At 39.2% G+C, this 27,767-nt stretch overlaps 1 protein-coding gene and 1 long non-coding RNA gene across 2 annotated transcripts in view; one reads left to right on the forward strand and one right to left on the reverse strand.

Annotated features, from left to right (window-relative positions):
* Positions 1 to 27,767, reverse strand: part of LOC117003153 — a 100,017-nt gene that overhangs the window by 7,073 nt on the left and 65,177 nt on the right. The window lies entirely within an intron of this gene.
* On the forward strand, positions 354 to 27,349 carry LCP2 (lymphocyte cytosolic protein 2). Its single transcript, XM_033072812.1, has 21 exons — positions 354 to 697; positions 3,062 to 3,124; positions 5,629 to 5,675; positions 11,884 to 11,949; positions 12,784 to 12,815; positions 14,144 to 14,178; positions 15,278 to 15,479; positions 16,192 to 16,304; positions 17,162 to 17,228; positions 17,442 to 17,525; positions 18,284 to 18,309; positions 18,401 to 18,420; positions 18,524 to 18,628; positions 19,544 to 19,574; positions 20,208 to 20,220; positions 21,234 to 21,354; positions 23,664 to 23,716; positions 24,541 to 24,647; positions 25,456 to 25,539; positions 26,256 to 26,411; positions 27,103 to 27,349. Exons 1-21 carry the CDS (start codon positions 620 to 622, stop codon positions 27,223 to 27,225), a joined length of 1,626 nt encoding a protein of 541 aa, XP_032928703.1. The 5' UTR covers positions 354 to 619; the 3' UTR covers positions 27,226 to 27,349.

The following is a 27,767-nucleotide window of genomic DNA, read 5'->3' on the forward strand; positions in this document are numbered from 1 at the left end:
ATAATAATTTTTCATCTAAACTTGTACATTTTTTAGTTTCACTGAGTGATTATTTGAAGGGATGCTGACTATAATTCCATCTTTAATTCATTAGCTCCTCATCATATACTGCTCTGACAATAACTTTTAATTGTGGTAAATTAAACAAGTTTCTCTTCTTTGGGGGGGCTTACCTGGACCAGACTTGCACAGAAGAGCAACCCCCACCTATGCAGATAATATGACAGCATTTTTGAGCATGTATAATGTGAGTAAATACCTGAATATCTATGTGTGCAATTCGAAGCAATTAGGGTCCTTAGGAGCTGACTTCTGTGTAGCAGGCAGAGCATTTTCAGCCCTCTGCTGTGCTTCCTTGTTTACTTATTTATACTCAGAGAAAGGAAGTGGTAAGGCTGACTAGCTGAAACTTTTCTGAGAAGAGACCATTTTGTAGCAGAGGAAGCAGTGTCTCTCTGGAACGAACTCACAACACAATTTAAGTTGACCAGAACAGTTCCTTGACAGAAGCAGCTGGAGGCTGGGCAAGGAATTCTTTGGAGCTGGCCACACAGAGGGAATCTATGGCTGTGCCATTGGCTGTGAGCTCTCCCTGACTGCCTTGGGGACAAAAGTGACCATGGACCTGCGGAACGTCCCCTACCGCTCCGACGTGCTCACCTGGAACCCTGATGACTTGGCAGAATATTTCAGGACGGTGAGTTTGGCCCTGTTTTGTCTTTGTCTGATGGAGGAGCAAACTGCTGTAACATTGGTTGGGCTAAATTCAGATATTTTATGGTGGGCAAAGCTCGCTGCAGAGCTAAAAGCAAAACCGCTGTCAAATGAGAAGCTGAGCTCAACTGGTCAGTGAAAATGAATCTTGAAAGGGATTTTTAAATGGGCTGTAAGAGAAACTCATGGCTTAGTTAGAGAAAATTAAACACCTTACTACAGTGCTTGTTGGTGTAACAGATTAACAGCTGCAGAAGGCACTAAGTGTGAAGATTACAAGTTTGCTGTTTCATCTTCAATGATTTTGAGAAGTGATATTTTTTCCCAAATTGCTCGGTGTAACAAATGAGCCTCTGAATGTCTTTGTTAATCACATCCATGGCCAGACTTGTAAAACTTGGAACACCTCAGGCTTACTTTTGAAGTAACGTGAACTTTATTTTTTTCAATGTCTCCTACAACACTGTGGGAGTCTTATCTGGGGAGTTGAGGCAATTTTGACAGTAGAATGCAGAAGTACTTAATAAAGATGAGCAGAACAAACATAGACTCTGTGTCTATGAAATCTCCAGAGAAGTGAAACTGCCAACTACTTAGAAGCCCCTAATTTTAGAGTGCAGGAGTTACTGGCACAGGAAAGTGAAACCAAAAACTGGAGATGGAACAGATGAGATCATTATCAACAGGTAACTTCAGACAAGTACGAAAAACATTTCAACAGTGCTGCAGGGGGAAGTTGGACCACCATTTCCAAGAAACTGGGAAGGGGAAAACAACTTTCTGAAAGATCTGATGATAATATTCTGAACAGTGATAAAAAGATCAACGCTAGGTTCTACCATAACTGAATGCACATTTTTCTGTAGTGTCTCCCTTCCAGTGAGTAAGATACTCTCCAGAATAGAGACAATGGCATTCTACTCTCAGGGAGCTAAAGCAGGACAAAAGCTGTTTAACCTAAAAAACCTGGGTAAGACAAGAATGTCAGCCCAAATCAGCCAGCTCTGGGCTGATCCTGTCACAAGTGACCAGATTTTGTCCCAGATAAACTCAGAGAATGAATGAACCAGAACCAATGAAGAACCAAATTTTCAAATAATTTCCAAAGTTTTGTCTGTTTGTTTGTTTTTGTTTGTTTGGTTAATTTTTTTTAGAGAAAAACAAGGGTGTTCATATTTGGGATATTCAAAGGTTTATTTTTAATAGCTAAACAGAATTTTCTATCAATCACTTCAAGATTGAGATTAGGTCTCCATCACAGTGAAGTGTTGCTTCCTTCTGCATACAGACTTGTGCTGTTAACATGATAGCACTCACTCTATGAAAGAAATTATTACCAGGTTTAAATCCTCAATCTGCACAAAAGTTTTAATCTGTATCCTAAAATATTTACCAGAGTTAGGTCTGTTTCTTCATATAAATAAGTGAAGGTGGCTCCTAAAAATATCCTCTCTACTGTTGGGTGTTTCCAGGATCCCCTCTCAGGTACACCAAGTTACAAAGTTACACCTTAAAATGAAATATGGGATGGAACTACAGGGTCATAAAGCTCCCTGCAGGAGTTTCTCTGCTTTAGGGGAGCTATCCCAGGGTCCTTTGTCTGCAGAACTTTCACTGACTAAAGTTTCAGACACAATAAGATTCATTCTTTTGTCTTGAAGTCTCCAAAAGTTTCTTTGTCTGCCTGCTCTTTGGGTTCCTTCTGACCTGACCAACTTGAAACAGAAAACACCAGACCAAAATATAAATTGTGTTCTTACATTATGCCATTACTATTCAAATTAAAAAAAAAAAAAAACCCAAAACAAACAAAAAAACCGAAAAAACCATCTTGGGACAACTGTTGGAAATGTTTAAAAGTTATGTCTTGCTTTGTGGTCAACCTGTACATGAGCAACTTCTGAAGAGCATATCCTTGTCTAAATGCTGCTGGAAAACATCATACTGTGGAAAAGCTTTACAAATATTACAGATAATTTACAGGATTAACAAGTGAGATCTCCCTGGGATCAGTCAGCTTTAGTATTCCTGGATAATAGGGTTTTTCCTCTACTTCTGCAGCTGCTCATCCCAATCAGTATCACAATAATCCATTTTTCAAATATTTCTTTGGGCCAGGCAAGTGTGAGGTGTTTTGTAAATGTGAGAAATAATGTGTTCCTAAATGAATGGAAGCCTTTAAGTCCACCGAAGAATGTCTGTCATAAAAATCCATGTTGATGGGACAAAATGAGCCATAGAATACAAAAAGGTATCTTGAAAGCATCTTCTCAAAGCCAGCCATATGTTTAAGTATCTTTATTGATTCTCATAATTAAGGGTGCAATAATCATCCTCTCATTGACAGCTAAAGTATAAGGACTGTGAGAAGGTCGTGAGGAAGCACAGCATCAATGGACAAAGGTTTTTGGTAAGTGGAGCTGTAGAATTCCTGTAAAATTCCTGTAAAATTCCAGCCAGGTGATGCTTTTGACTCCTCCTTATTTTGCACCTGCAGATGAAGAGCCACCTTGCAGGTGATTACTGAGGTGTAAATGTGGGAGGTAAATGCTTTTGCTAAAATCAGCCAGACAACTTGCTTTAACTTGCTTTAACTTGCTTTAATGCTGGGAGCCCAAGCCTGTTGTTCAATGTGGATATTTTTTAGTATTTTTTTAAACTGACAGAGAACTTCTAAACCAATAATCTTGTTTTGAATTAATCTCTTCCTTTATAGGAAATTCTTGTTTTCAAATATTAACTACAGAAAACCCACATTTATCAGTTATCCTCTCATACTAAGGAAGACACAGCCCTGCTCAGAATGACTGGTCTTTCATTGGAATAAGTCCTTCACTCCTCTATAGATAAAATTAGATTTCTTCTGTAGCCATACACAAAATCAATAAAATTTAAGAGCATCAAAACTAGTAAGCAAAATCCCAGTGGCTTTAAATCAGCATTGTTCCAGGCTTGGCTTAATTTTAGAGAAAGCTGATAACTTCCACCAACATAGCAGCTGTTTCCAGGTCTTACATACACGTCCATAAGATGTGAGAGCTTTTAGTATTACTGCTTTTTACTTTTATTTTCAAATAAAACCATTCTATTTCCCCAGAAGTTGTAATTTTGGTCTTCTGTTGAATCAGTAATAGTGGGGAGATCTCCACATACCTCTTCTAAAGTTCTGTATTTTTCATGTACTTGTGCTAATATTCAGATTTTTGACATTTCATTGAGATGAAACATAAAAATTTTCAAACCCCTGTTGTAGGAGCAGGATTTGACCTCTCCCTCCTGCATTAGTCAGATGTGTCATGGGATTTATCCTCCCAGCCCCCAAGGGATCCTCCCCAGCTCAAGCACTGAGGGTCTGTGGCTGGAGTGGGAGTTCTGGCTCTGGAAGCATGATGACATTCTGGTAGTTTGAGGTGCAAATAGAAAGTTCAATAAATGAGTGATTTCTAAGTGATTTTTGTGATTTTCTATTATTTCCAGAGTGTTTCTGTAATTAGCTCAGAGGGCAGCAGCTCTTCAGAGTGATCCCAGCAGATTGGAAGGATGTTTTCTGCTGGGCAAGCCAAGCAGCTGCTCACCTCTACTCACACTCTCTTTAAGCTTTTGAATTACTTGGCAATTGTATAATGAAAAAAAAAAAGGAAGAAGTTCACTTGTTAAACAGAACCACGGAAGATGTCCAGTAAAATATTCCAGAGTACAAAGAAATCTGGAAAAAAATTGCTTCTCTCTATGAATGGTTTTTCTGAGAAACATCTTTTTACATTTTGTGAGTGAAAAGTGCCAAATTCCATTTGCACTGAAGCAGCTGCTCAGCCTGAGTGTTTGCTGGGTTTTTAGCTGTTGTCAGATCTACAGGATAAACCTGGCATAAAAATTAAAATCAGAATAAAAATTAATGAGAATAACATCCTAATTTCAGAGCCATCTTTCTGTGTCTACTGGCTACCACAAGGAAAGCCCTGTTGAGATGCAGTGGGAATAAAACCAAAGGGCTTCCATATAACTTATTCTAATAAAATTCTCTATTATTTAAAACAGAAATATGGCCCTTGTAAAAGAGTTTATACCTCTGATATTTGTCAGGTTTATCACCAGAATAAAACTCCAGAGGGAAGCTTAAAAAGCCTTTAGAAAAAATATGATTCTTCAGAAAGTACTGCAGGACATTTCCATAAAAGCAGCACATTTTCCCCGTGTTTCACTCCTCCCAGAGGCAAAATACTGTGGAAAAACTCAGATAGGATTTGTTCAGTCCTGAACATTGACACTGACAGCTTTGTGAAGCAATGTGTAATTAGAAACCTATTATTGTTACCAGTAAATAGACAAAAAGAGCCAGACTATCATCCCTGTTCCAAAGAGAATTCATGGAGCTTGTGATAAACAAAACAAAACATTAAATCAACAAAATCCAAAGTCTTCATAATGCCTGAATGTGTCCAGACTGAGGAGGAGAAGGGATGACTGCAGCAGCATCAGGAAAGGTTTCCAGACAGCACATCTCAGTCAGGAGGAATCTCAGCCCTGTGTTATAGTTGAGGGGAGAACAAAACTCCTCCCCCCTTCCTATTTCTAGAAAGATTTTTTTAGGCTGCCTTTAGGTCCAAGGGGTTTTCTAGCTGTGTGTCCCCTAGAACGTGGGATTTTTCTGTTCTCTGTTACAGATAAAGTTCTCAGAAAAAAACTGCAGCCAGAGGTTCTGTATTTTAAAACCTACAGTCCTACCCTGAAATTTTGCAATCATGCACAATCTTGCCTAATTTCACTGTGCAGAAGGAATTCAATTTATTTGATTTCTGAAGTGATGTAAATTCTACATGAATTCATACCACATTTTTGAATATACGTGTATGGTTTACTTGGAGGGTGTTCCAAGGACAATTTTGTCACATATCCCATGTGTTTCCTTTCCAGAACATGTCTGAAAATGATATTCAGAAATTTCCAAAGCTCAGAGTGCCGTAAGTAAAGTCAAAACTATTTTAATGTTAAGAATTTGTTTTAGCTGTTTGGCAGTGAAGTCTCATAGGAAATATCAGGCAAATGATTTGTGAGTGATTGGTCAGAGACTTGTTTATTGGAGCGTACTGAGAGAAAAAGAAGAATATTCCAAAATAAAATGAGAATTGTCATGACTGCTCAAGCAAAGTGATACAAAACAAGAAGATTGTCTGGGGGATGTTCAAAAGAACTCGTGCATAAATTCTTTGACTGACAGCAGCTACACAAAGGTTAAACTTTTGTGCAAGTATTACCTTTGAAGTATGACTTAACTGTTCACTGCTTAACTGTTGACTTTAACTTAAAGGAAAAAAAAAAGTCAGTTATGTCCACAAGAGCTGAGGACTGGAAATTATTTTCATGTGCTTTTGCTTTAGGTGGGTGTTCAAAAGAAATCAGTCTGGGCCATGTGATTTAATGTTCAATTGCTTTCCTCAGCTCCTGTGGGTTAGGCCTTGAAAAAGTTTCCAATTCATCTGAAAACTTCCATAATTTACTTAATGAAGAACAATAATCCCATTAATTCAATACTGAGTATAATAAATTGGCTGCTTCTAATATTTCATGGTGAAAAGTGAAGGATTTGATTTTGCTGTGAGTTGTCTGCTACATATTTAAGCTGGAGGTTAGAAGGTTTCTGACCATGAGACACATGGAGCTCTTCATGGTCTTCCAAACAAAGGAGGGAGAAATAAAAAAGGAATTCAAGGTGTTCCAGCATGGCTGAGTCTCTGTTGCTCATTTCCCAGTTCCAGACTCCCTCCCTTCACTCAGGTGTTGATTTTGCTACACAAGATACAATTTGTTTGCCTTTTCTCGTGCCTCAGAGCTTGTGGAAGGTGTTCTGGGGAATACAAGAATATTGAAATGTTTTGTGCTCATGGGTGGGCTGGTGGGAAGAGCTGAACTCAGCAGGACTCCCTTGTCCACACCAGATATGAAGGACTGAATTTGAAAGCCTTGGATGTGACGTGTTTCTTAAAATCACATCTATATTTTCACACAGTAAATATCCTGATAATAGGGGTTGGTGGTGCACAATGTATTTGTAAGGAGGTGCAGATATTATTTTTAAAAGATGCTCTGATGTCTCAGAATTTCTGAAGTCACTTTCAATTAGAAGAAACATTTAATGATGTTGATGATAGACCAGATTATCTGTGACAGACTCATTTTACTATGCTGTAGAACTTGTAATTCTCTGACAATTTGTCCCACCTTGGCAGTCCTTTGGCAGAATTACCTCTTGTTCTCATTGTCTGAGCTTTTAATTTTGAGAACTTCTGGTGATTTCCCTTCAAATTTGTGAGAGAAAAGTAGCCAGTGGATGGTCTAATAAACTCAGACAACCAGAGAAATTAATGCCATAGCTGAATCATTAAAATGAAATCTAACCATGTGGAGCTGTCCTCACTTAACCTATTGATACCTCAAAATTTGGTTTTCACACCCTAGAAAAAGAGAACAGCATTTTTTAGACAGGTCTTTTGGGTTTCTCACTTGTTACACCCCAGCAGAAACTGAACTCAGCCTTTTCACTCAAATTTTTTGGATTTCTCAACCAGAAGAGAATTTGAAATCGAGATCTTTAAAAGAAGAGTGAAGCTTGGTGCACAGTTTGAGGAACTGAATAAATAAATAAGTAGATATTCAAATCTGAGGGAAAGCTCTGGAACTAAGGCTTCTATTCTCAGACTTTTTCATACTTAGAAACAAGCAAAATATTCACTGGAATATGGTGGTTATACATGCAGAACGGCTCTCCATGTCATGCCACTGTTTAAAACAAGAATTTAGAGCTTTAAGAGGGAAGAGAACTGGTTCTCACTAAAAACAACCAACCAACCAACCAACCAAAAAAACCCCAACAACAAAACAAAAATCTGTTTAACCCTAATACAACCTTCCTGGATAGAATTCATGGGCAGAAGGATCTGCCATTTTTTAAACATTAATTTCTTTACTTCAGAATCTCCACATTGTCATTGAAACACAAAGGGCTGGCTGCTGACTTCTGCTAGAACACATTCACACCATGCAAACCTCAATTGGCTGCAGCAAGAGTTCTACAAGCTGAAAGAGGCATTAGCATATTATAGTTACCTGATACCTAAAAGCAATGCTAAAACCTGAGCATATTCTGCAAAAAGTTTAATACAAACAGCAGATGTTACACTTAGAGCATTGGCCAGTGATGAAATGAATAAAAGATATATTAACAAGAGAGATTGTTCCTCAGTAAACTTAGCAGGAATATTCTGCTCTGGAATCACACAAGGTTTGCAAAGCACAGCCTGCATCTGCACAGGCTCCTGAGCTGGGTTTGTGGGCTTGCTAAACATTTATCTGAGCAAACCCACTGCTCAGGTTTTGAATGTAACTGTGTCATTATCTGGGGAAGATTCTGTGACTTTTCAAGAGTCAGAAGTAGGTCACAGTTGTCATTACAAGGTATGACATTACAGGTCATTTCCTGCATCTAATTACAAAACTCTACAACCTTCTGTTATTACTAATGAATTATTATTTTGAAATTTAACCTCCAGCAGCCTTGTTCCAGGAGCATGTCTTCATAAAACTTTTGGCTTCTCTATAAAAACCAAAAACCCTCAGATTTAACCACTATTTTGAAAGTTAAAATACTTCTTAAAATCTTTAGCACTCTTCACTTAAAGGGCTGAACAAAACTTTTCTTAAAAAGTTACTATTAATACCACTATGTTTAGAATCCTCACAAACAACACACTGTGTCCTGAGAGATCACTGGGAAGGGATTTGGTGTATTTTACACAGAGCAGACCCTGACCATCAGTCCTAAGTGCTAAATGAAACCCAGACCCAATCATGAGGGTGTTATTAACATTTTGATGATAAATCTAATGAAGCAAGAGGCAAATTTACAGCTTAAGAGAAAAACAGAGTTTTCCTATTGTTCATTAACATTACTGCCAGCCAGAAAAGGTCATGAAGTTTTATACTTGTGGAGAACAAACTTGAGTCTTGCAAAATATTTTAAAGCACATTCAACAGAATGTGCCTTACTTACCGTGGTCAGAAACAGAAAAGGCAAAGATTTAATTAAAAATAATGCTGGTGGTTGGTTGACACCTGAACCATTATATAAACACTGCAATTAGTCTGTCACTCTGTTGTTTACTACCTTGACAGAAAATTGTTTCAAGTTTTCAGGATGCTGTTGATCTTCCTGGCTATTCCAGTGGCAGGTTCATGGCAAACCTGAGATTTTGTGGAAAAAATCTGAAGGCATATCCCACAGCACTGCAGAGTGCATCCCATAGCACTGGCAGAAATTTCCAGTAGCAGAAAGCTCCTCACTGCACTCCTGGCATCTGCCAGCTCAGTGTGACACAGCCAGAGCCTGCAAACGTGGCACAGTCTGAAAGTCCTTCTACTTTCAGAAGAGTAAAAGTGCAAACATAAAATTGAGAAATCTGAGCTTTCTCTGTTAAAAGTTAAGCCTTGGGCAGTGTCAGTGTGTGTGCACCTGCTCTCAGCTGGGGTCTAAAGGCTGTTGCAAGGTTTGGAACATAACATATTCAGTCTGATTTGAAGTCAATTAAACAGCATTGCATCTGCCCAGTCCAAACCAAAGACTTGGACACCAGCTCTGCTTTTGACAGTGCTCCATATGAACTGTGCAGCTCCTGGCCCTAGAGGAGCTTTATTCCAGCTCTTACCCATCTTGAGCCCTTTGTCCCAGTACATGTAGAGTGGATTCTGTTATGCCAACAGTATCTGCAGTTAAGTGAACAAAAGCCAGTTCTGGAGTCCTGCTTTGGGGGCTGGTTGTGTGGGGTTTTTTAAATTTCAACTTCCTGCCAGTTTTAAGTTTAGCAACTGGAGGAGGAGGTAGAAAGAGAATGAGAAGTCTGAGTAACATTTTCTGCAAGTGCTGTTGCCTTATCCTCTCCTATCATCCACTCCCACAGCTCAGAGAGCAGTGTGGTTTTGGTACTTCCTTCCTCACGCAGTGGCAGGCTCAGCTGCTCAGTGCACCAATCTTCCCTGAGAACGTTCCTTGTAAAGTGTGACCCACCTAAAATTTGCTTTCTTCTAATAAACCCTCTGAGCAGTTGGTTTGAAGCGTTTCAAATAGACTGGAAGGAAAGATTAGACACTTTGTTGTTATTGGATTAAGAATTATTTTAGATTATTTTAAGTGCTATAGTATTAATTTTTTGGCAGCAAGATAAGATGATCATCTTTTTCCTGTCAGTTTTTCCTCAAAAACCAGTTGGTGTAAATCCTCTTAGCAGCCAGCCCAGGTTTAGTCCAGAAAGCTTCCAAACACTCAGGTCTCATTCACACCCTGGCAAGTCTGAGCTCTAAGAATTATTAGTTCTAAAACCAGAGAACTTCATTTCACTCTTTTAGCTGAAAAAAACCCAAGACATTCTGAAAGATTTTCTGCCTCTTCTACAGCAGGGAATAAACCACAGACAAATTCCATTACCCACTTCTTGACCAAAGCAGTGATGTGTGCAGGGCACTGCTCACCCCAGGACATTTCCTGATGTCTCACATGGAATTTATTTTTCACACAGCAACTTCCTTATCCCCTGCAGCAAAAGGAAATGTCTTGTGCAGAACAGTCTGGTTCCACGGGGAAGAAGAGCCAGAGCACTCCTGTGCCTATAACTTGGAGTTTCTCTTGCTTTATCCAACTTGCTTGGGTAACAATGTCAGATTTAGAGAGCTGTAATCCTTCAGAAATTGTTAACACTTGTGCATGTGCTTATTTAAAAAAGGGACAAGTGTGATAATATTGGCTTCAAACCAGAAAATTGCACAATACTGCCTTAAACAAGAAAACCTAAATAATGTTCTTCTCTGTATTTCTTTTTTCATACTTGGACCCTTGAGTGCAAATCCTTAACTTCACACCACTCACCTTCATCCTTTTCAGGGAGCACTACCACCCTGATCCAAAATAACTTCATTTTGTTGGCTTGTTTTTCATATTAGATGGCTTGAAAACCTGTCTTCCTCCAGTCCTGGCTCACAAGAGCAGTTAGGCATGAAAGATACACTAATTAGATCATTTGGAAAAAAATTAGGGGATTGTTATTGCTGAAAAAGGCATGGAAGGAGAAGAAAACCAAAATAGGGTGATAATTTGTCATAAACAAATATTTTACAATATTGATATCAACTGTGATTGACCCAGTCTAAGATGTGTGGGGAAGAACTCTGAATTAACAAACAAATAAGATTTTACAGAATTTAGAATCTGAGACAGATACATTAAATCCCTGGTTTTTTAAATAATACTTATATTTCCACAATTGCTGTCTCTGACAGACCTAAGCTGGAAGTAAAATGGGATATTTGTAACTGGATGTATGTAAATAATTTGCTTTGTTTGCCACGGGACTTTCTCAGTTGGATGTTCCTCAAGAAGAAATAATGACAATTCAGAATCAGATCATGGCCCATCCTGAGCTCTCTTTGAAACAAAATAATTACAGAGGCAAACTTCCTTAGAGTGGAGCAGAATTCTGGTCTCTCAGTAGAATTAACCCTGTGAATTTAGTACTGACTGTCCTCCACTTGCAAAGATCTCTGCAGGCATAAAATTATAGCCTTTGATATTCCATGAATATTTCTGCCATGCCCTGAAAATGTATTAAACATGGAATTAAATCAGCCTTTCCCCCTTCTGTGCTGGAGGATTCTGGATGAGGGATGGCTGCAGAGGAAGGAACACAAGAAGAACAGAGAAGAATTTCAGGGAACATTTAATCCCTGCTTTTGCAGCCATAAGCTCTGTTTTCCTGAAGTATTATTTGCTTTTTTTCCCATGCAAAATCATACAAATGCCTTGGCCATTATTTGAAGCAGCTTGATGTCTACAACACCCATGGATCCTAAGGCTTGGTGGGTTTAATGTTTATTTTTCATAAATCCATGATCCAACAACCTGGGGTTTTACCAAGGTAAAACCAGTCTAGTTTGTATTGGATATGCTGTAGCACAACTTGCCAATAAGATGGTAAATTTAGTGTAAATAAAATAATAATCATGAGTTACCAGATTAAATTTACCAAATACTGAGGGACAATGATGAAGAAAATTATTTAGCTGCTTTGACAAATAATGAGTTTCAAGGATTTTTTTTTAAACTATTTTTGTTCTTCTTTCCAATAGAATTGTAAGTAAATTAAGCCAAGAAATAAACAAAAATGAAGGGAGGCTCTCTTTCCTTCCAAGATGGTGAGTAAGACAACTCAGCTTTCTCGTTCAAAACTTTCAGATAGATCTTTTCTGGACTGCTTTTCATTGGATCAAGTGCAGCCTGAAAATTCCATAAAATAAATATTAATAAATAATTAATGCCATCTGATATCAAATATCAAATCCTGAGCCCATGAACACCCCAGATACTTCTGCCATGTCCAGAACCAAGTAACAATTGCATGTTTTATGCAATTTTCCACCTGAGCACACAGCCCTTAAGCAGGCCATGAAACCTAGGCATATATTACTAATAAATCATCATTAATGCATTCCACAGATCCACACATCATTATACTCTTCAATTCTTAATATTTGTCACTGAATATAATATTTGCAATGGAAGAAGAGCAAAAATTGCAAGAACATTCTATGAGAAAAGAGCAATTTATGTCCTACCCAGTGAAAACCAAGTCCAGTGTACATAACATGGTTTTGCATCATCTAATAATATGATTTTTCACACCTTTCCATTCACTAGAATCCAAAACTAGAGTTGAAAACCATAAAAACCTTATTTAACCTTACATTAATGAACTGAAGTTTCTGTTTTCAGGACTGGTAAATGTATTTACTGAGTCCCCCTGCTTCAAACCACTTGACTTCTCTGACTTCAATTCTTCTTGAAACAGTTTAGATTTTATTAGGATCCTCTATGTAAATATCAAATAATGTGTTTTTGGCATTTTGGGCATAGTCAAAACTCATCTATGTAAACTCCATTCTACTGTAACAGTTAACTATAGCCCTTATTTGCAATAGAAGCATCAAACATTTGACAGAAAGAATTTATTTTTTCTATCTTTGTTGCAGGGCCCAGACACAAAAATCTTCAGACAACACAGGTAAGTGTATACTGGCAGACCCTAACAACAAAAAAGGTTTAAAAATATTAAATGAATATTTGCAGCACAGAGTCAACTGAGGGGAGCAGGGTTAGGAACCAAAAATTCAAAACAATAAATGAAAATATGGGAGTATAAAGAAGTTTTAAAAAAGAAAAGTGTTGATGCAGGACAAAAAGTAAGAAAAAATGTTTTTAAAGTGAAAAGGTGGTGAAGGAAGGCAAGAGCAGAGACTTTTACCTGAGAATCATCAAAATGTCTTTCTTTAACCCAATAAATTGTATCAGTGGTTATGTATTTCTGTTCCAACATCTCCACCCCCTGCCCTTCCTCCTAGCAGCACTCTATTAGAGAAGGAAGCTGAAATGAAAAAAAAAAACAAGCCAAACCCTTCTTTTATGAAAGCAAAAATAGTCTTAAACAGGGAGGTAAGAAGTCTGGCCTCATTCTGAAAACCTTTTGTTTCAAATTCTATAATTGAAATTGGAAAGGGGACAAACTCCAAGTGCCAGCACCCAGATCATGGCACAGTGGAGCAGCTTCATCTCAAAAGCTTTGAATCAGGATTTCAGTTTTTCCATTCAGTTTGGAATCAGGATTTTACTCAGGTGCCCTCTGTGACTGCCAGCCTGGCTCTGAAGGAGCAGCTCCTTCTGTGGCACAGGACTGAGGCTCAGAATCACCTGGGATTTGTGGGGTTCTTTCTGTCAAGTTATTACATCTTTGACAAAGCTGTCCCTGCTCAGAAATGTGTGGTTGTGCTTTGTGTGAAAAATGAGGTTCACTTTCCTGGTAAAATTTAAAAGGTTTAATGAAAAAAGACAAATAGGAGATAAAGACAATAAAACAAAAGGCTCTTATGGCCAGGTGCTTGACATTCAGCCAGGAGCACACAGTAACTCAGAAAACACTTTGTTAAATGCATCAACATGTTGCATATTCATAGACCTTTCAGCATTATTCAAAATCATCCCCTCCAACATGTAAATCAACTTTTTTTGGTGGCACCATCCTGTGCTTACTCCCTGATCAAGAAATTCCTTCCCTGGAGTTCTGATTATTTTCATCCAGACAGAATAATCCAAGAATTTCCTGAGTATCTTTTGACAATTCTCTGAGTTAGTTACGTGAACAAAAACCTTTTTACACCATCATGTTCTAGTCCGAGAAAAATATATTTATCACATTGCTATTTCTAAGTTTTGCTAATAACAGAACTAAAAGAACCATGTTCATACAGCAAAGTTTTCCAACATTATGCATCTAGCACTGATTTTCATATTGGTGTGAAGCCAATACCATAATGTGTGCTTATCCCATTTGCACAGGGTACGCTCAGGATGACGGAGGCTGGTCCTCGTTTGTGAGTATTTGGGTGAAGAAAAACTCCTGGCTCAGGGCTCTCTTCCTGCCCTGGCTGCTCTTCCTGGGGGCAGGAAAAAACAGGAGCAGCAATGATGGGAGTGGTTAATAATAATAATTTCCTTTCCCAAAAGGTTCTCCCCCAGGAATTCAGAATTGCCTTCCTATGAGTAGCAGCTCCCAGCCTGGGACCAGATCCCACAGCTGAATTTTACATGCCTGTTTCAAGCTCTTAAAAGAGGTGTCTAGCAGATGCAAGGCTGTGTTATTCAATGGCAAATTCTTGCCATTTTAGTCTCTAGAGCCAAGTTGTTGAACAGTAATTTTTTTAAAGCCATTTGGACTGCAGAAGTTCCTGCTGGCACAGGAGATGCCTTGACAAGGCCATTGGGTGAAACACCCACCCCAGCTGCTGAAACACAGCCTGTTTATGGTGATCTCTGAGGCTCACCAGTGCTGATGGCTTTTCTTCACAAATAAAAGGGAGAGGCTTTTTTAGAAGACACTTGTTGCTAAGTTCACAGGAGATTTGCTGCTATTCTGAGAGCACAAGAGATAAAAGTAACCACCTACAGAGCACCTGGGCTCTGGAAATTCCAGCTGTGGTACCAAATGACAAATGGAGTGTTCTTTTTCTCTCAAGCCTTGGCAGATGGCACAGATGTGCAGTGACCATATTGACCCTGTCACCTTTGGGTCAGGAGGACACCAAGACCCAAATCAAAGACCTCAGTTTTTATGAATCATTTTCAAAAGTTGGGTTGCATGCTGTAGAGGGCAAGCAAAAATGAGTGTCAGTAGCATCAGCTGCTGCTCCATCGTGTTCCTAGGAACACTGGCTTGTTCCCTAAAAACCTCATCTTGACCTCCCACTGCACTCACTGTCACCAAATGATATTTGTGTCGAGTGCTCCATGCATTAGTGGAACATTTCTTCCTTTCCCCATATTATTTCAACAGATTTTTTTTTCCCCTCAAACTGGTTGTAAAAATTTGGTCTTTTCTAGAGTGAAAAATACCACAGTGAAAGGCCCCAGGGAAACTGCTCTGAAGGGTTTAGGGTTCTCTTCCAGCATGCACTTTTTATGCTCCTTTGCCAGGATGATGATGATGATGACTATGAAAGCCCTGATGAAGAGCAGGAAAAGGAAGATGAGGCTGACTATGAATCACCAACAGAGGAGCCTGAGGAAGCAGAACACGACAGTGATGGCTATGAGCCACCTCCCTCCAATAATGATGAAGCACACCACAATGTCATATTTCCTGCCAAGTCACTTCCAAGCAGCACAGATTACATAGGTAATTACTGAGAATTAAATGCTATTAATAATTTGCAAATTAGATTTTCCCATGTTATCAGCCACATTTTAGGAATATAGAAGGTTTTTTCTTGAAGGTAACAGTGTAGTTCATGAGCAGGATTTAGTGAAGCAAACTCTGTGACTTTGTGACTTTTAAAGTTACACTTTCTACTCTGGACAAGCTGTGTTGGAGTACAGATGAGTTTTGTGTGATGTGTGCATTGTTTGGCCTTTGGTTTGGACTTGTATGAAGTTACACACATGCACATGCTGCAGTAGCTTTAGCAGTGCAGCCTTGGACAGAGCAGGTTGTCACAACAATGGCAAAAAGATTCTAGTGAAACTTGGGAAAAGAACAATCAACTGTCCCTGCCTGTCATTTTTGTTTGATGTCTGATTCCTCAGCAGCCTGGAGGTGTGGAGTCCATCCAGGTTGGCTGGTGTTTCACACACTGGGCAGCAGGGAATGAAATAAATCCTGTGGCCAAGAGCCTGGCAGGGGAGTCACCCCCACAGGGACAGACCAGCCTGGAATTCAACAACACACTGATCCTAAAGGAATTGCCACTCAAATCCTACAGCAGTGTCTTTGTGATTGATTAACTTCAGTGGCCAGGTTCTTGTAAGGGCTCTTTGCCATAAAGATTGAGTGAGTATTAAATAACCAAACTCTGTGGAGTTGTTTAGTTTGGGATTTTTGTTTTCTTTAGACAGACCTTCAACAACCAGATCACCACATCAGCCTCCACATCAGCCTCCACATCAGCCTCCAGTGCCACCCCAGCGACCTGGCCCAGCCTCATTTGGGGGAAGAAGTGCTACTGTATGTTCCTTTCTTAAAATCTCACCTATTTCCAATCCCAGGACCTTCTCAGGAGTCCAAGTGTAGGGCCATTTATATTCACCTAGTATATGGAGCAGAAACCCTCAAAATAGATTTGAACTCTGTTAAAAGGAACAATTCAAGGAACAATTAAATTTCATGGGAGAAATACATTTAATTATTTCATATTACTTCATTGATTCTTACACTGGAAATATACACCTACTTGTGAATACCTCTCCCACATAAATTATATATTTGTAAGAGATGCCTCTGTTATGAAAAAAAGGTTATGTTTTTCCAAACTATACTTCTAGCAGTTGCCCAATTGAGTCAGGACCACATAGACGTGTAAGAGACTGTATAATCAGAACACTGATGACCAAGGTTTGATTCCTTTCTTTTTCCTGCTGTGAATACTTCAAAACTGGAAGGTCTTGTGCTGCTGACAGCTGGCACTATAGGTTCAGTGTTTGCCACAACAGATGTTCTAAACCTAGCAATGCATACACAAGTAAAGGTTTAGGATGTGATGGAGGGACCTTTGGTCTGATGCAGTGCCACAGAGATAGAACAGCATTGTTGGAGCTCCTGTTCCTTTCCTTTGACATTACACCCCCCTTCCTGAGGAGACATCCCCCTGGAGTGTTGGGACACACAGCAGGTGGAGGCAATTCTGCATCCAGCAAAGCCCAAAGAGTGTAGGTTGTGCTCCAGGAGGGTCCTGGCTCCTGTCCCTCCTGCAGTGAGCAGGGACCTGCTCCTTGTGCTGCACTGGCAGGTGTGCATGGTGGGTTAATGCATCACAACAGAAAGGTGAAGACACATTTTAACCACTTGTTAAATATTTGTTTTAGCTGCCAGCTTTCCCTCCTCCACCAAGCAACGACTTGAGCAGAGACAGAAACATGAAGCCTTTGAAACGTGAGTGCAGCTGGTGCTCTCTGTAATGCCTTTCCTAGACTGCAGCACTTCACTTCTCCCTCTTCTCCCTCAGTTCCACTCTCTTCTACCACTCCTACAGGAGTCTGAATTGTTATTTTAAGAAGTAACACCAGTTCTAATCTACACAAAATAAAGATATATTGACCTATGGTACAGATCAAGCAAATGATCTCACACAGTTGTTGTGTTTAGCCCCAGCTCCTTCTATAGACAGAAGCACAAAACCCTCTCTGGATCGCCTTGCTCCCCCATATGAAAGAGAAAGCCCAGGATCAGGTCAGTATTTGCTTCCATTTATATCACTGGGGTTGCTTTAATTACTGAAAATCATCTGTTTGTATGTAATTAATGCAAAAGAACAAGGCTCAACCAAATGTAAGCAAAGTAATCTGTTTATGAATAGATGATGTGAGCAGAACTTACCATGTGGGACAGAAATTTCATCTAGAGAACAGCAGCCCTGGGTTAGACAGGTGAACAGAAAGACATTATGCAATAAAGGTTTGATGTACACCCAAGTGATTGAACAAGGAAATATTCAGTAGGTTAAAGGAGGAAATCACCTTTGCATACAGAGGTAACGAAACTGCATACACTGCTCTAGGTAATGTGGCAACAGACTTAAAAGAAGGCTGAGAGCTAATAAGACCCAGAAAAAAATTACATTTCCTTCAGACCTGAAAACCACATTACACAAAACATCTCCAGATATGACTCTACAATTTTATTTATTATCTAAACTCTTATCTGTTATATAATGACAAAAAAGTATCCAGTAGTTCAAAGCTGAACCTTAGATAATGTGATTGTGACACATACCATGTTGAAAATGTTTAAATTTCCGTTTAATAAGAGAGATTGCAATTTTACCATCACTTGCAAAGCCAAAATATTTTTCTGGCTTACATCTCAGGATGTGAGTTCTTCAACCTGCAAGATTAACTTTCAATTTAATTCAAAACTCATTTATTTAATAGGAAGTTTAATGAATTAACTTCCATTTTTTTCTAAATGTAACCTTTTGCTGTTTTCAGGGAAGAAGCCAGGCATTCCTGAAAAGGTAATTTTTTCTTTTTTTGGTGATTATTGATAGTTTTTGCCTATTTTGATGCACTTACACATTCTCTTAACTATTCCTTGTTGTTTTACAGCCTTTGGTTTCACAGCTAAGGTAAGAGTTTGTCCTCTGCAAATGATCCTCTCATTGCCAGTATTCCCCAGTTTTTTCTTCATAAGCAGCTTTTTGCCTTTATTTCATCTCATTCCTGCTTTAGATCCCTGGGAGAACAGTTAGCAATGATGCCAAAACCCCCTGTCCCATCAAGTGAGAGATATGAAAGAGGCAATCCACCTCCTCTAAGGAAGCAAAGCCCTGGGAAGTAAGTGCTCATTTAATTGAGATTCTATAAAGGAGAAATGAAATCTAACAAAAATACAGACCAGCATATAGATATGCTTGCTATAAATCAGCCAAGGATGGTGTGATTTACTGGTACTGCAGGACAGCAGGGTCTGTGCACACCAAAGTTTTGCTTTATTGATATGCACAGGATGTGCTTGAAGCTGCAGAAAGGTGTGAATGCAGAAAAACTCTCTCCAGTCATATCTGAAAGAGCCATTACGTGGGCCATGACTCACGTCCAAGTCATACAAAGATAGATATGATCCATGTTTTTTCCACCAGAGCAAATTTTTGCTCCAGGGAACATCCATCCATGAGTTCTATTGCTGTTTTAGGGTGTTAGAAAAGGAAAGCTTTACTTTTATCCCACTGATTTTATCAGCTTGCAGAACTCCTTAACAGCCAGCAGTGTTTTCCAGAACTGGATCTTTCCCCAGCATTGTCTAGACAACCTGGGGGCTGAACACTGACTGAACTTAAAACAAGAGAAGAAATAATTGAGATCTACTAATCAGCCAGGATAATTTATCAGAGAAACAAAGCCTGATATCCTTATGATGTGTTCCAGTAGTGTTGTCAAATACTATAAATGAGTTCAGGACTTGAAGACTAATGTTTCCTCATTGTACAAACTTGTTTTAAGCTCTAATTTTAAAATCAATTCATCAGACATTTTCCATATTGATAAAATCAAGATGTGCTAAGGACTACAATTATGCCTTAGATTGTTGCTGAAAACTAGAATCCTAGATGTTTTTATAAGGAAAAAGTGTTTCTGCATCCACTAGTCTTTCAAACTTACTATAAATTCATGTTCTAGTTGAAAATATGACCTAATGCACATGAAGTGAGTATTACTCCACCTGTGATGAGTGTTTTTTTCTCATTTCAGGCAGACTTGGCCACCACACAAAAGAAATGAAGTAAGTATGGTCTCAAAGCATATATTTAAAAGTAGAGTACAGTAAAATTAAGTACCTGTATAAACTAATAATGCTGGGAAAGGTAAACTTGTTTATTTTATAAATTACAAAGAATACTCATAAATCTTTCATAGCACATGGGGTGTTTTTAAACAGTTCTTCTGTGCCAAGCTGAGAACTTTGTCTTGGATAACAGGAGGAATAAGGCCAGAATTTCTTCTATGACATGGGAGAAGTGGTTTTGCTTCAAGAAGAGCTGGGCTTCTGGGGTTTTTTCAGCTTAAGCTGACCTAAAAGTTTAACTTTCAGATTACTCTGAGAATCTACACTTACTTGAAGGAATAAGGAAAGTTTACATCTCCTGAGAGTTTCTGACTATTTTAAGTTGTGTTATGGGACATCCAGCACACACCTTGTTTGTAAATAATAGCTGCACTTTAATGTGAAAACTTTAAAAATTATTTGATGTGTAATGAAGACAAAACACCCAACATTTTAGAGGGAAGTGACAGTGTATGTATTAGGAGTCCTTGTATACTCAAAACTCACCAATGTCCAGATTTTGTTTTGTAAAACATTCCTAAGAATTGTGCTATAATATGTTTTTTTTTTTTTTTTTTTTTGGGTCCCCAGGAAGAAGAAGACAGTAAGTATTTCTACAATGGTTTTTCAAACTTGAAATCTTTCTTTGTCTTAGTTCTAAAGAAGAAAAAAGTAAAAACAAAATGATTTCAGAGTTGTTTCCTTAGGGCCATTTCTAAAGTCAGGCAGTGCCTTGATAGGCTGTAGAATTCTTGTGAAGTGCCTCATGCAGATTTATATATCAAAGCCACAAACCCCAGGAAATCAATAGCTAATAGCTTCCTTCAGTCAGCCAGTTAGCAGCCAGCAGGATTTCTTATTTTGAAACACAATACATTAGAGAGATTTGTGTTCTGCACACAGCATCAAACAGCTGGAAACAGAACCCTTGTGTCTCCCAGTCCTCAGCAAACCTGCTGGCACCAGGCTCTGTGCAATGTTAGTCACTTTTATGAACAGGAGCAGAACTTCTTCCATGTACCAGCAGTGCTTATAAATTACTGCAGAATGCTGATTTCTGAAATTAAGTTGGTAAAGTGACTCCAGAACAGAAGCAGGACATTTGGCCAAGTGTCTATGAATTATCACTGCCCCTCAGCCTCCATAAAGAATAAAGTTATTTAAGCTGTGCAGAGCACAGTTAACCTGTTCCACTCTTACTGCTTGTTCAGGTCTGAGGACACTGCAGGAGCAAAATGTTTTATTTCATGCTGGGAAAAATCTCAGAATGATGTTCAAAAAGGTGGTATCAAATCTGCTATTTAGAAGCAATGTGACAGAAAACATGTACTACCTTCAGCTCTGCTGCAGTTAAGGTACCTGAATTGTGGCTTATCCAAAACAGAAATTAGAAAATGTAAATGCTGCTAAAGTTCCAGTCTATTTTTAATTTTAATACCTACTTTTAACTTCTCAACTGATCATATGAGTTTCCAATCTGTAACTAACACATCAAGGACTGTTTATTGCATTATATTTGTCTAATTAAACAGCAGTAAGGTGACAGAATTTCTTCCTTCTACTTCATTTAAGAATACCTCATGTAGGACTTAAGTTTCCTTCTCTTCCTCTCCACAGCTGCTCTCCAAAGACCAGTGCCACAGATGTCTTTGCCCCCCTACAGCTCCAATGCATTCCCACCCAAAGCTGTCAAGCCTCCACCTAAGCCAGCATTCAACAGCATTCCTGCTGCAGAGAGGTTTGTTTCACCTTTATTGGTCATTCCTTTTGAATCTCAATCTCTTGGTAGTTCATTACAGAGACTGTGCCCTTGCCTCTACAAAATGCTAGTTGGTGCTGTTGCTACTATCCAGGAGCATCCTTTCTAGAATTGAAGCTCTGTATCAGTGGAGCAAAGAGTGCACATCAGGCAACCCAGAAAAACCATGAATCTCTGTTTTATGGCAAGGAAGTTTTTAAAACTGATGCCTTGGAGTGGCTACCTGGAACAGAGGCTAGATAAACTTAAGAGAATAAAAGCAGGTATTTATTGAAGGCCTTCAATAGGTGACCTTGGGAAGTCAAAGCCTCTGAGGGGCTACAGCCAAGATGGTCAGGAGTTTTTCACACAATTAAAAGTTTGGTTCATTTACATATCAGGGGTTAATCCTCCAATTACAGTTTCAGGTAATGAAGTTATTTACTCCAAGTTTGCCCCCCCAATTCACTGTTGTTTACATCTCTCAGGGCCTGGGACAGTGAGGTGTCCTTGAGTTTCAGGCCTAGAGAGGAATTGTTTTATCTCAATAAAATGGGAGAACAGGAGCTGACAGGCTGTGGAGTTTTACAGTTATACACTAAAGCAGTGAAAAATATAAAAGCTAAATCCTAAGGCATCAGGACCCTACAAGGCTTCCATTCTTGGGACACCTCTCCCATTGCTTGCAGGATCCATAAGGATGTCCATCCTTTTGGGAAGGGATCATGTCCTACAAAACCAGGCAGGATTCAGGACAAAGGGCTCCTGCACACTCTTGGAGCTTAAGTGTTAGAGCTGCAACTCCTCACACTTCAAAACTAAAATACCCCATAACCCCCATTGTCTGGAGGTGAATCTGAAAGAATTTCACCTCCCTTTCACTGAATTTTACTCTAATGGTTGATAATTCCTATTTTAGATTATGAAACTTGCTGCAATTTTTTCCCAACTTACAAATATTTGATTGTTATACCTTCATTTGCTAGACAGAAGAGCCCCAAACTAAATTTTGATTTCTGATCTACCATGTAACAGACTTAGACTTTGATGACTTAGAGTGAGCTCCTTGAATCCATGTCTGATGCACATTTTCCAATCCCTGTATTTTTTTAATGGCTCTTTGATGAATTCCTCACATTTACCATCATTCTCTGGAACTGCTGACAGCCAAGCAAAACAAATATTGCAGTAGCAATAGCAAGGTCATATGCAAATTGAACTATTCCTATGATGAACACTTCTGCTTATATTCAAAGAGCATTGCCAAATTTTGCTGTAGCAGAGGCCCCTGGTTTGACTGATTCTCTCCCATAAATCAAGTCATGATAGGCTGTTTTTGTTGTGCAAACAAAATTAGCATATTTATCTCAGAGCCTTTTCAACAGCTCATTTAAGCAGAAGAGAAATATGAACAGTAAAGGAAAGGAGTGCAGCCCACTTGTTCTCAATTAGGCGAAGAAACAAAAAATAATAACAAAAATTGAAGAGTGAGACTCCATTTTGAGCAGTTTTGGATGTGGGTTGAGACTGGCAGATCTCTGGATGTCTTCTTGCCCTACCCAGGCAAGGTCTCCTTGAACAGGCTCCTGGTACCACATTTGAATGTCTCCAAGGGAAGAGAGAGACTCCACAACATTCTTGGCAACCTGCTCCAGTGCTTTGTTGCCCTCACATTAAAAAATGTTTGCTGATGTTCAGAGGGAACTTCTGGTTTTGTCACTGGGCACCAGTGAAAAGAGCCTGGCTCTTCCTTCAGTTATTAATGTGCTTTACAAGATCTCTCCTGAGCCTTCTCAGCTTCCAGCTCTCTCAGCCTTTCCTCATGTGGGAGAGCCCCAGTCCCTGGTGGTGTTGGCTCTTCTCAGCTTGCAACAAAAATGTGAAGCTCCAATTTTATCAATAATGTTACAGAAGAAGAATTACAAGAAAAATAACTCTGTAAGTGGAGCCCTGCAGTGAGAAGGGTCTGGTGAGCTGCTCCCTGTGCTTCCTGGGGAGGAGGACAGAGAAATTCCCTGGGAAAGCTCCCCAGGCTGAAGGACTTTCCTGCAGTCTCAGTGGCCTTCACTGATTATCTTATTCCCAGATACTGAGCTCCAGGAAAACTTAAAGGTGAATCCACTTACACAAAAAGAAGGAAAGAAAAACAAAAAGAAGAAAAGAGAAGGCTCTCCTCACCCTGCACTGGTCTCAAGGGGCTCTCACATTCTGTAAAACAGGCACACAGTCAGATCAGGTGATGAGAGCATAGAAATGTTGTAAAGAAATGTTGTATTTAAACTGACTGCTCTTTTTTTTTTTTTTAACAGTGCTAGAAACTTGTCTTCAACTGCCTCTCTGAAACCACCACGTTTCCATCCAGGTTTGTATCTTGCATTAGCACATTTTTTTCCTTTTTTAAGTAAATGGAAGTTGAAAGTAGTTTCAGTGCAGTCAATATAATAGCTTTTTTTTTTCTTATGAATGTTTCTGTGAACAGAAAACTATCAAGTTCCTGAAAGGCATCTTGTGTACCTTGCTTAGTCTGAATCAAAGATTTTTGGCTTTTTTTCCCCCATGAAGTTTGCCTAGTTATACCAGTGTCAAAATTTCATATAACCATCCTTTTCTGTACAGTACTGAGAGCTGAGCTATGCAAATCACTGTGGTATACTCCCCAAAAAGGTTAGCAAATGCTTTTCCTGTGAAATATGCTCCATATTTATCTTGTGAGAAAAAAAAGAAGAAAACTTAGACATCAATTGCTTTACAAGTATTTTTTTACACATGGTAACAGCTGTCAGTATCCTACAGTGACATTTTTTACTTTCTAATTGCTGAGAAGGCAAGGATTGCAAAGGGACAATCTTACTTCTGTCTCTAAAGAAACCAGGATGCTCTCAAGTGAGTAATTGTGGTACAGAAACTGATAAAATGCCACCTCTATTCCAAGTTCATCTGTTCTTATGGAAATTTGAACCACAAGAGCTCAGTTAAAGTCCCTGTGCACCAAGGATGGAATTATGTAAAGAACCTGGTTCTCATAGAGAAGCCTAAATCTGATTTAAAATAATTTCTACATGTCTTTAGTACCAGGGTGATAGAAATACTTCATGCTTCATAAAATCAAGATCCTACACCCTGGGTGCACAGATGAAATTATTTTCCTGGTTTTAACATTGTTTTTCTACTTCTGTATCTCTGAAGGCAGCAGCAGCAGCAGATCTCCTTCAAGAGGCCCAGCTGACATGAGACCTCCCCTGCCAGTTCCCAGCAGACAGACTGTTCACCAGGCACACACGCAGGAAGATGAGGTACAAAACATGAACCAGAACTGTAAAGACAGCAAGTTTTCTGGTTTTGAGAGAAAACATCTTTAAAGTTGTTTTTCTAGTCAGAAGTCAGTGTGAGGACACTACTGAGTACTTTCAGTTTCCTTTTCTGTGTCAAACTGTAGTGCCTTATTTTGTCATCACCACGACAAACAACAACAGCTGAACCCCAGGAGAGCAAAATAAGAAAAATACTTCTTTGCTGGGTTGCTTGTTTTGCACAACCACCTTCAAGCAGCATCAGATTTTCAGTCTCATTCCACAAAACTTTGATGAGTAAAGGACTCATTCTTTTAAGTGCATTTTTGCTTCACATTTCCTTAACTAAAACAAGTTTACAGCAAACCACTCATGGTGATAATGCTGCTGGGCAACCATAAATAGTACATTCACAGGAAGTCTGCATTATTGTCTCAGATGATAGTTAAAAACCAAACAGACAAATGAAGGCAAAGGATGCCTTTGTGCCTGGTGTCCAGGTAGACAAAAAAGAACATGCCACTTAAAATCTTTTACTGAAAGTATTTGGAAATATCTGTTTTCTTAGCTTACCTGGAGGAGCATTATAGCTAGATCTGTAATATTTTTGAATTTATCAAAGTGAGAAGGTATTTAAAACAACTTAGCAGCACTTTCCATACCATAATAAATAGCAGTGTGATCCGTGACACTCATACCTCAGAGATTCTGCACACAGACCCACATCTCCCTGCCAGTGAGATTTCTCTCTCTTATTTGCATGTTGCCATTCCCTGACTGTGTCTGACTTTGTCCTTGTGCTGTCCCCCAGCCCCAGGGCTCTCTGAAGGAGGAGTGGTACGTGGCTTTCCTCAGCCGGCCCGAGGCAGAGGCAGCGCTCCGCAGGATAAACAAGGTACCTGCAAAGGGCTGCCCATCCCACCCTTTCCTAGGCCACCAAAATGAAGTACAGGCTCAAACAAGGCTTATCTGTACATGTGGTAAGAAATTAAAATCATAAAGATAAATAGAATTATTGCTGTGGGAGTTGTGGTTACCCTGTGCTGCCTCACAGCACTGGCTGAAGATGGCATGTGCACCACTCCAGTGGTGTGCACTAAAGTCCAGCTTATGGGGCCTTGAAGGAAGGGGTTTCAATGGAAGACTTGTCAAAATAGATCTGAAATTAAAAAAGCAGAGGGAGTGGTACAGTATCACTGCCTTTACCTGAATTACACAGGCAAGGTGATTACTTTAAGCTGTCTATAAATACATCACGTAGGAAACGTGATTGGCACTGAGCGGAAATGAACTTCTCTTCTGGTTAAAGTGATGTGAGATTTGGTCTTTGATATTTCACTTCCTCCCTTAATGGAATCTCTCCCTCATACAACACCATTCCTACCTTCCTTTAGAATCTGCTTTTGCAGCAGAATGTTTGATGTAGAAAACTGAAAGACAACACATTTGTCAAAAGACCTAAATGCTTTAACAGTGCAGTTTCTCTTATCAAAAAGGAAGATTTCAGAAAGAAAAAACACTTGAAAGCACAAGTGCTCTAGTGAAAGTTGTTACACTGCTCAAACCCAGAAGTGTCTGTTATTTGTCATCTTTCATTTTTTCATGTTTCAGGATGGAACATTCCTGGTGAGAGACAGCTCACGAAAAACTGTTACACACCCGTACGTGCTGATGGTGCTGTACAGAGATAAAGTGTACAACATCCAGATCCGCTACCAGGAGCAGGAGCACTTATATCTGTTAGGAACCAGCTTAAAAGGAAAAGAGGTACTGTGTGTTTTCCACAGTTTAAGGCATCCCCTGCCTCATTACTCTGTGTCAGGTGATTGTTCTCCCAGGGTGGAATTCTGCTTACTGTCTTAGAGTTCTCCATGGGAGAATATTGTTATTGCTGGAAGTAGAATCAGGTTATGCTGTTTGCACTCAGGGAGTGAAGGGGTAGCCTTAGAACACAGCCTTTAGAAACCCACATGCCTGGTTAGGGAATGTTTGTTTACCACTGAGACACCAGATCAGGGAAATGCAGAGCTGAGAGCTAATCCAAACCTGCCAAGTTACAGCTTTGCTCCCAGACTGGGGGCTCAGCCCCAGCCTGCAGGGCTGTGTGGATTTGCTGGCACCAGACAGACTGATCAGCACAATTCTGATTGAGACAGAAGCCCTGAACTCATCAGCCACCTCTGAACTCTCAAGTACAATTATCACATCAAGCACAGTGACAACAGCATGTATTAAACAGACCAGGACTATATAAATTAACTGTACAACATTGCAGCACCTTGTACACAGAGTTTCTGACATACAGATCATGGCAGGAATGAGAACAGTTGATCTGGACCATATATATATATTTATAATATTGATAAATATTTAAAATTTTTAAAAACCTTTTGTTTCCATTGGTTACTAATATTTCTGACATTTTGGCCTTAGCCTTCTCATATTTTCCATCCCACAGGAATTTTCTTCTGTAGCAGATATCATTGACCACTTCCAAAGAACACCCCTTCTTCTGATTGATGGAAAAGACAGAGGCTCAAGAAACCAGTGCATGTTAAAATATGCTGCAGGACATTTTTAAATGAAACTTTAGAGAAGATGACATATGGTACTGAAACCTACTGAAGTTTATAAACTTCAAGATATTTCCCTTTTCAGCAAACTGAAATCATGAAGTCATTAAAATTCACAGTTTCAAAGAAAAAGGACTATGTTATTTTTAAATTATGCCTTAAATACAGTACTCTATGAATATAATTTTCCTACAAAATGTTTATTACTGTCCATTAATCATACAGCACATGAGAATTTTTATCTTCCAAGATATGTATATTCTCTTGAAATTATTTCCCCTCCAAATCTGATAAACCATAAATAAATACCAGTACAAGTCTCTGCTTTGATAGGATCTCTTTTTTTGGATCAGAATTGCAGCAACAATTTTGTTTTTTGAAGGGATACAGAGTAGACCCAAACACTGTCAAAGCTGAGGAGCAGACAAAATAAAAGCCATTTTTTTCCTCAATGAGTCTAACTCTGCTCACTTCTAACTCAGATCTGAAAGACACACAGGTTTCAGTGGCACCAAAACCCCTCCAGGCCTGGAAATGCAGGTGCCTGTCA

This window comes from Catharus ustulatus, chromosome 15 (assembly GCF_009819885.2).
Source record: "Catharus ustulatus isolate bCatUst1 chromosome 15, bCatUst1.pri.v2, whole genome shotgun sequence".
Lineage (NCBI taxonomy): Eukaryota > Metazoa > Chordata > Aves > Passeriformes > Turdidae > Catharus > Catharus ustulatus.

What these genes read in the sequence shown, in the direction of transcription:
- LCP2 (XM_033072812.1), top strand. Translation starts at nt 620, where the DNA reads ATGGACCTGCGGAACGTCCCCTACCGCTCCGACGTGCTCACCTGGAAC. An exon ending in TCAATGGACAAAGGTTTTTG is followed by an intron (nt 3,125 to 5,628) that starts GTAAGTGGAGCT and finishes TTTCCTTTCCAG; the next exon opens with AACATGTCTGAAAATGATAT. An exon ending in AAAATCTTCAGACAACACAG is followed by an intron (nt 12,816 to 14,143) that starts GTAAGTGTATAC and finishes CCATTTGCACAG; the next exon opens with GGTACGCTCAGGATGACGGA.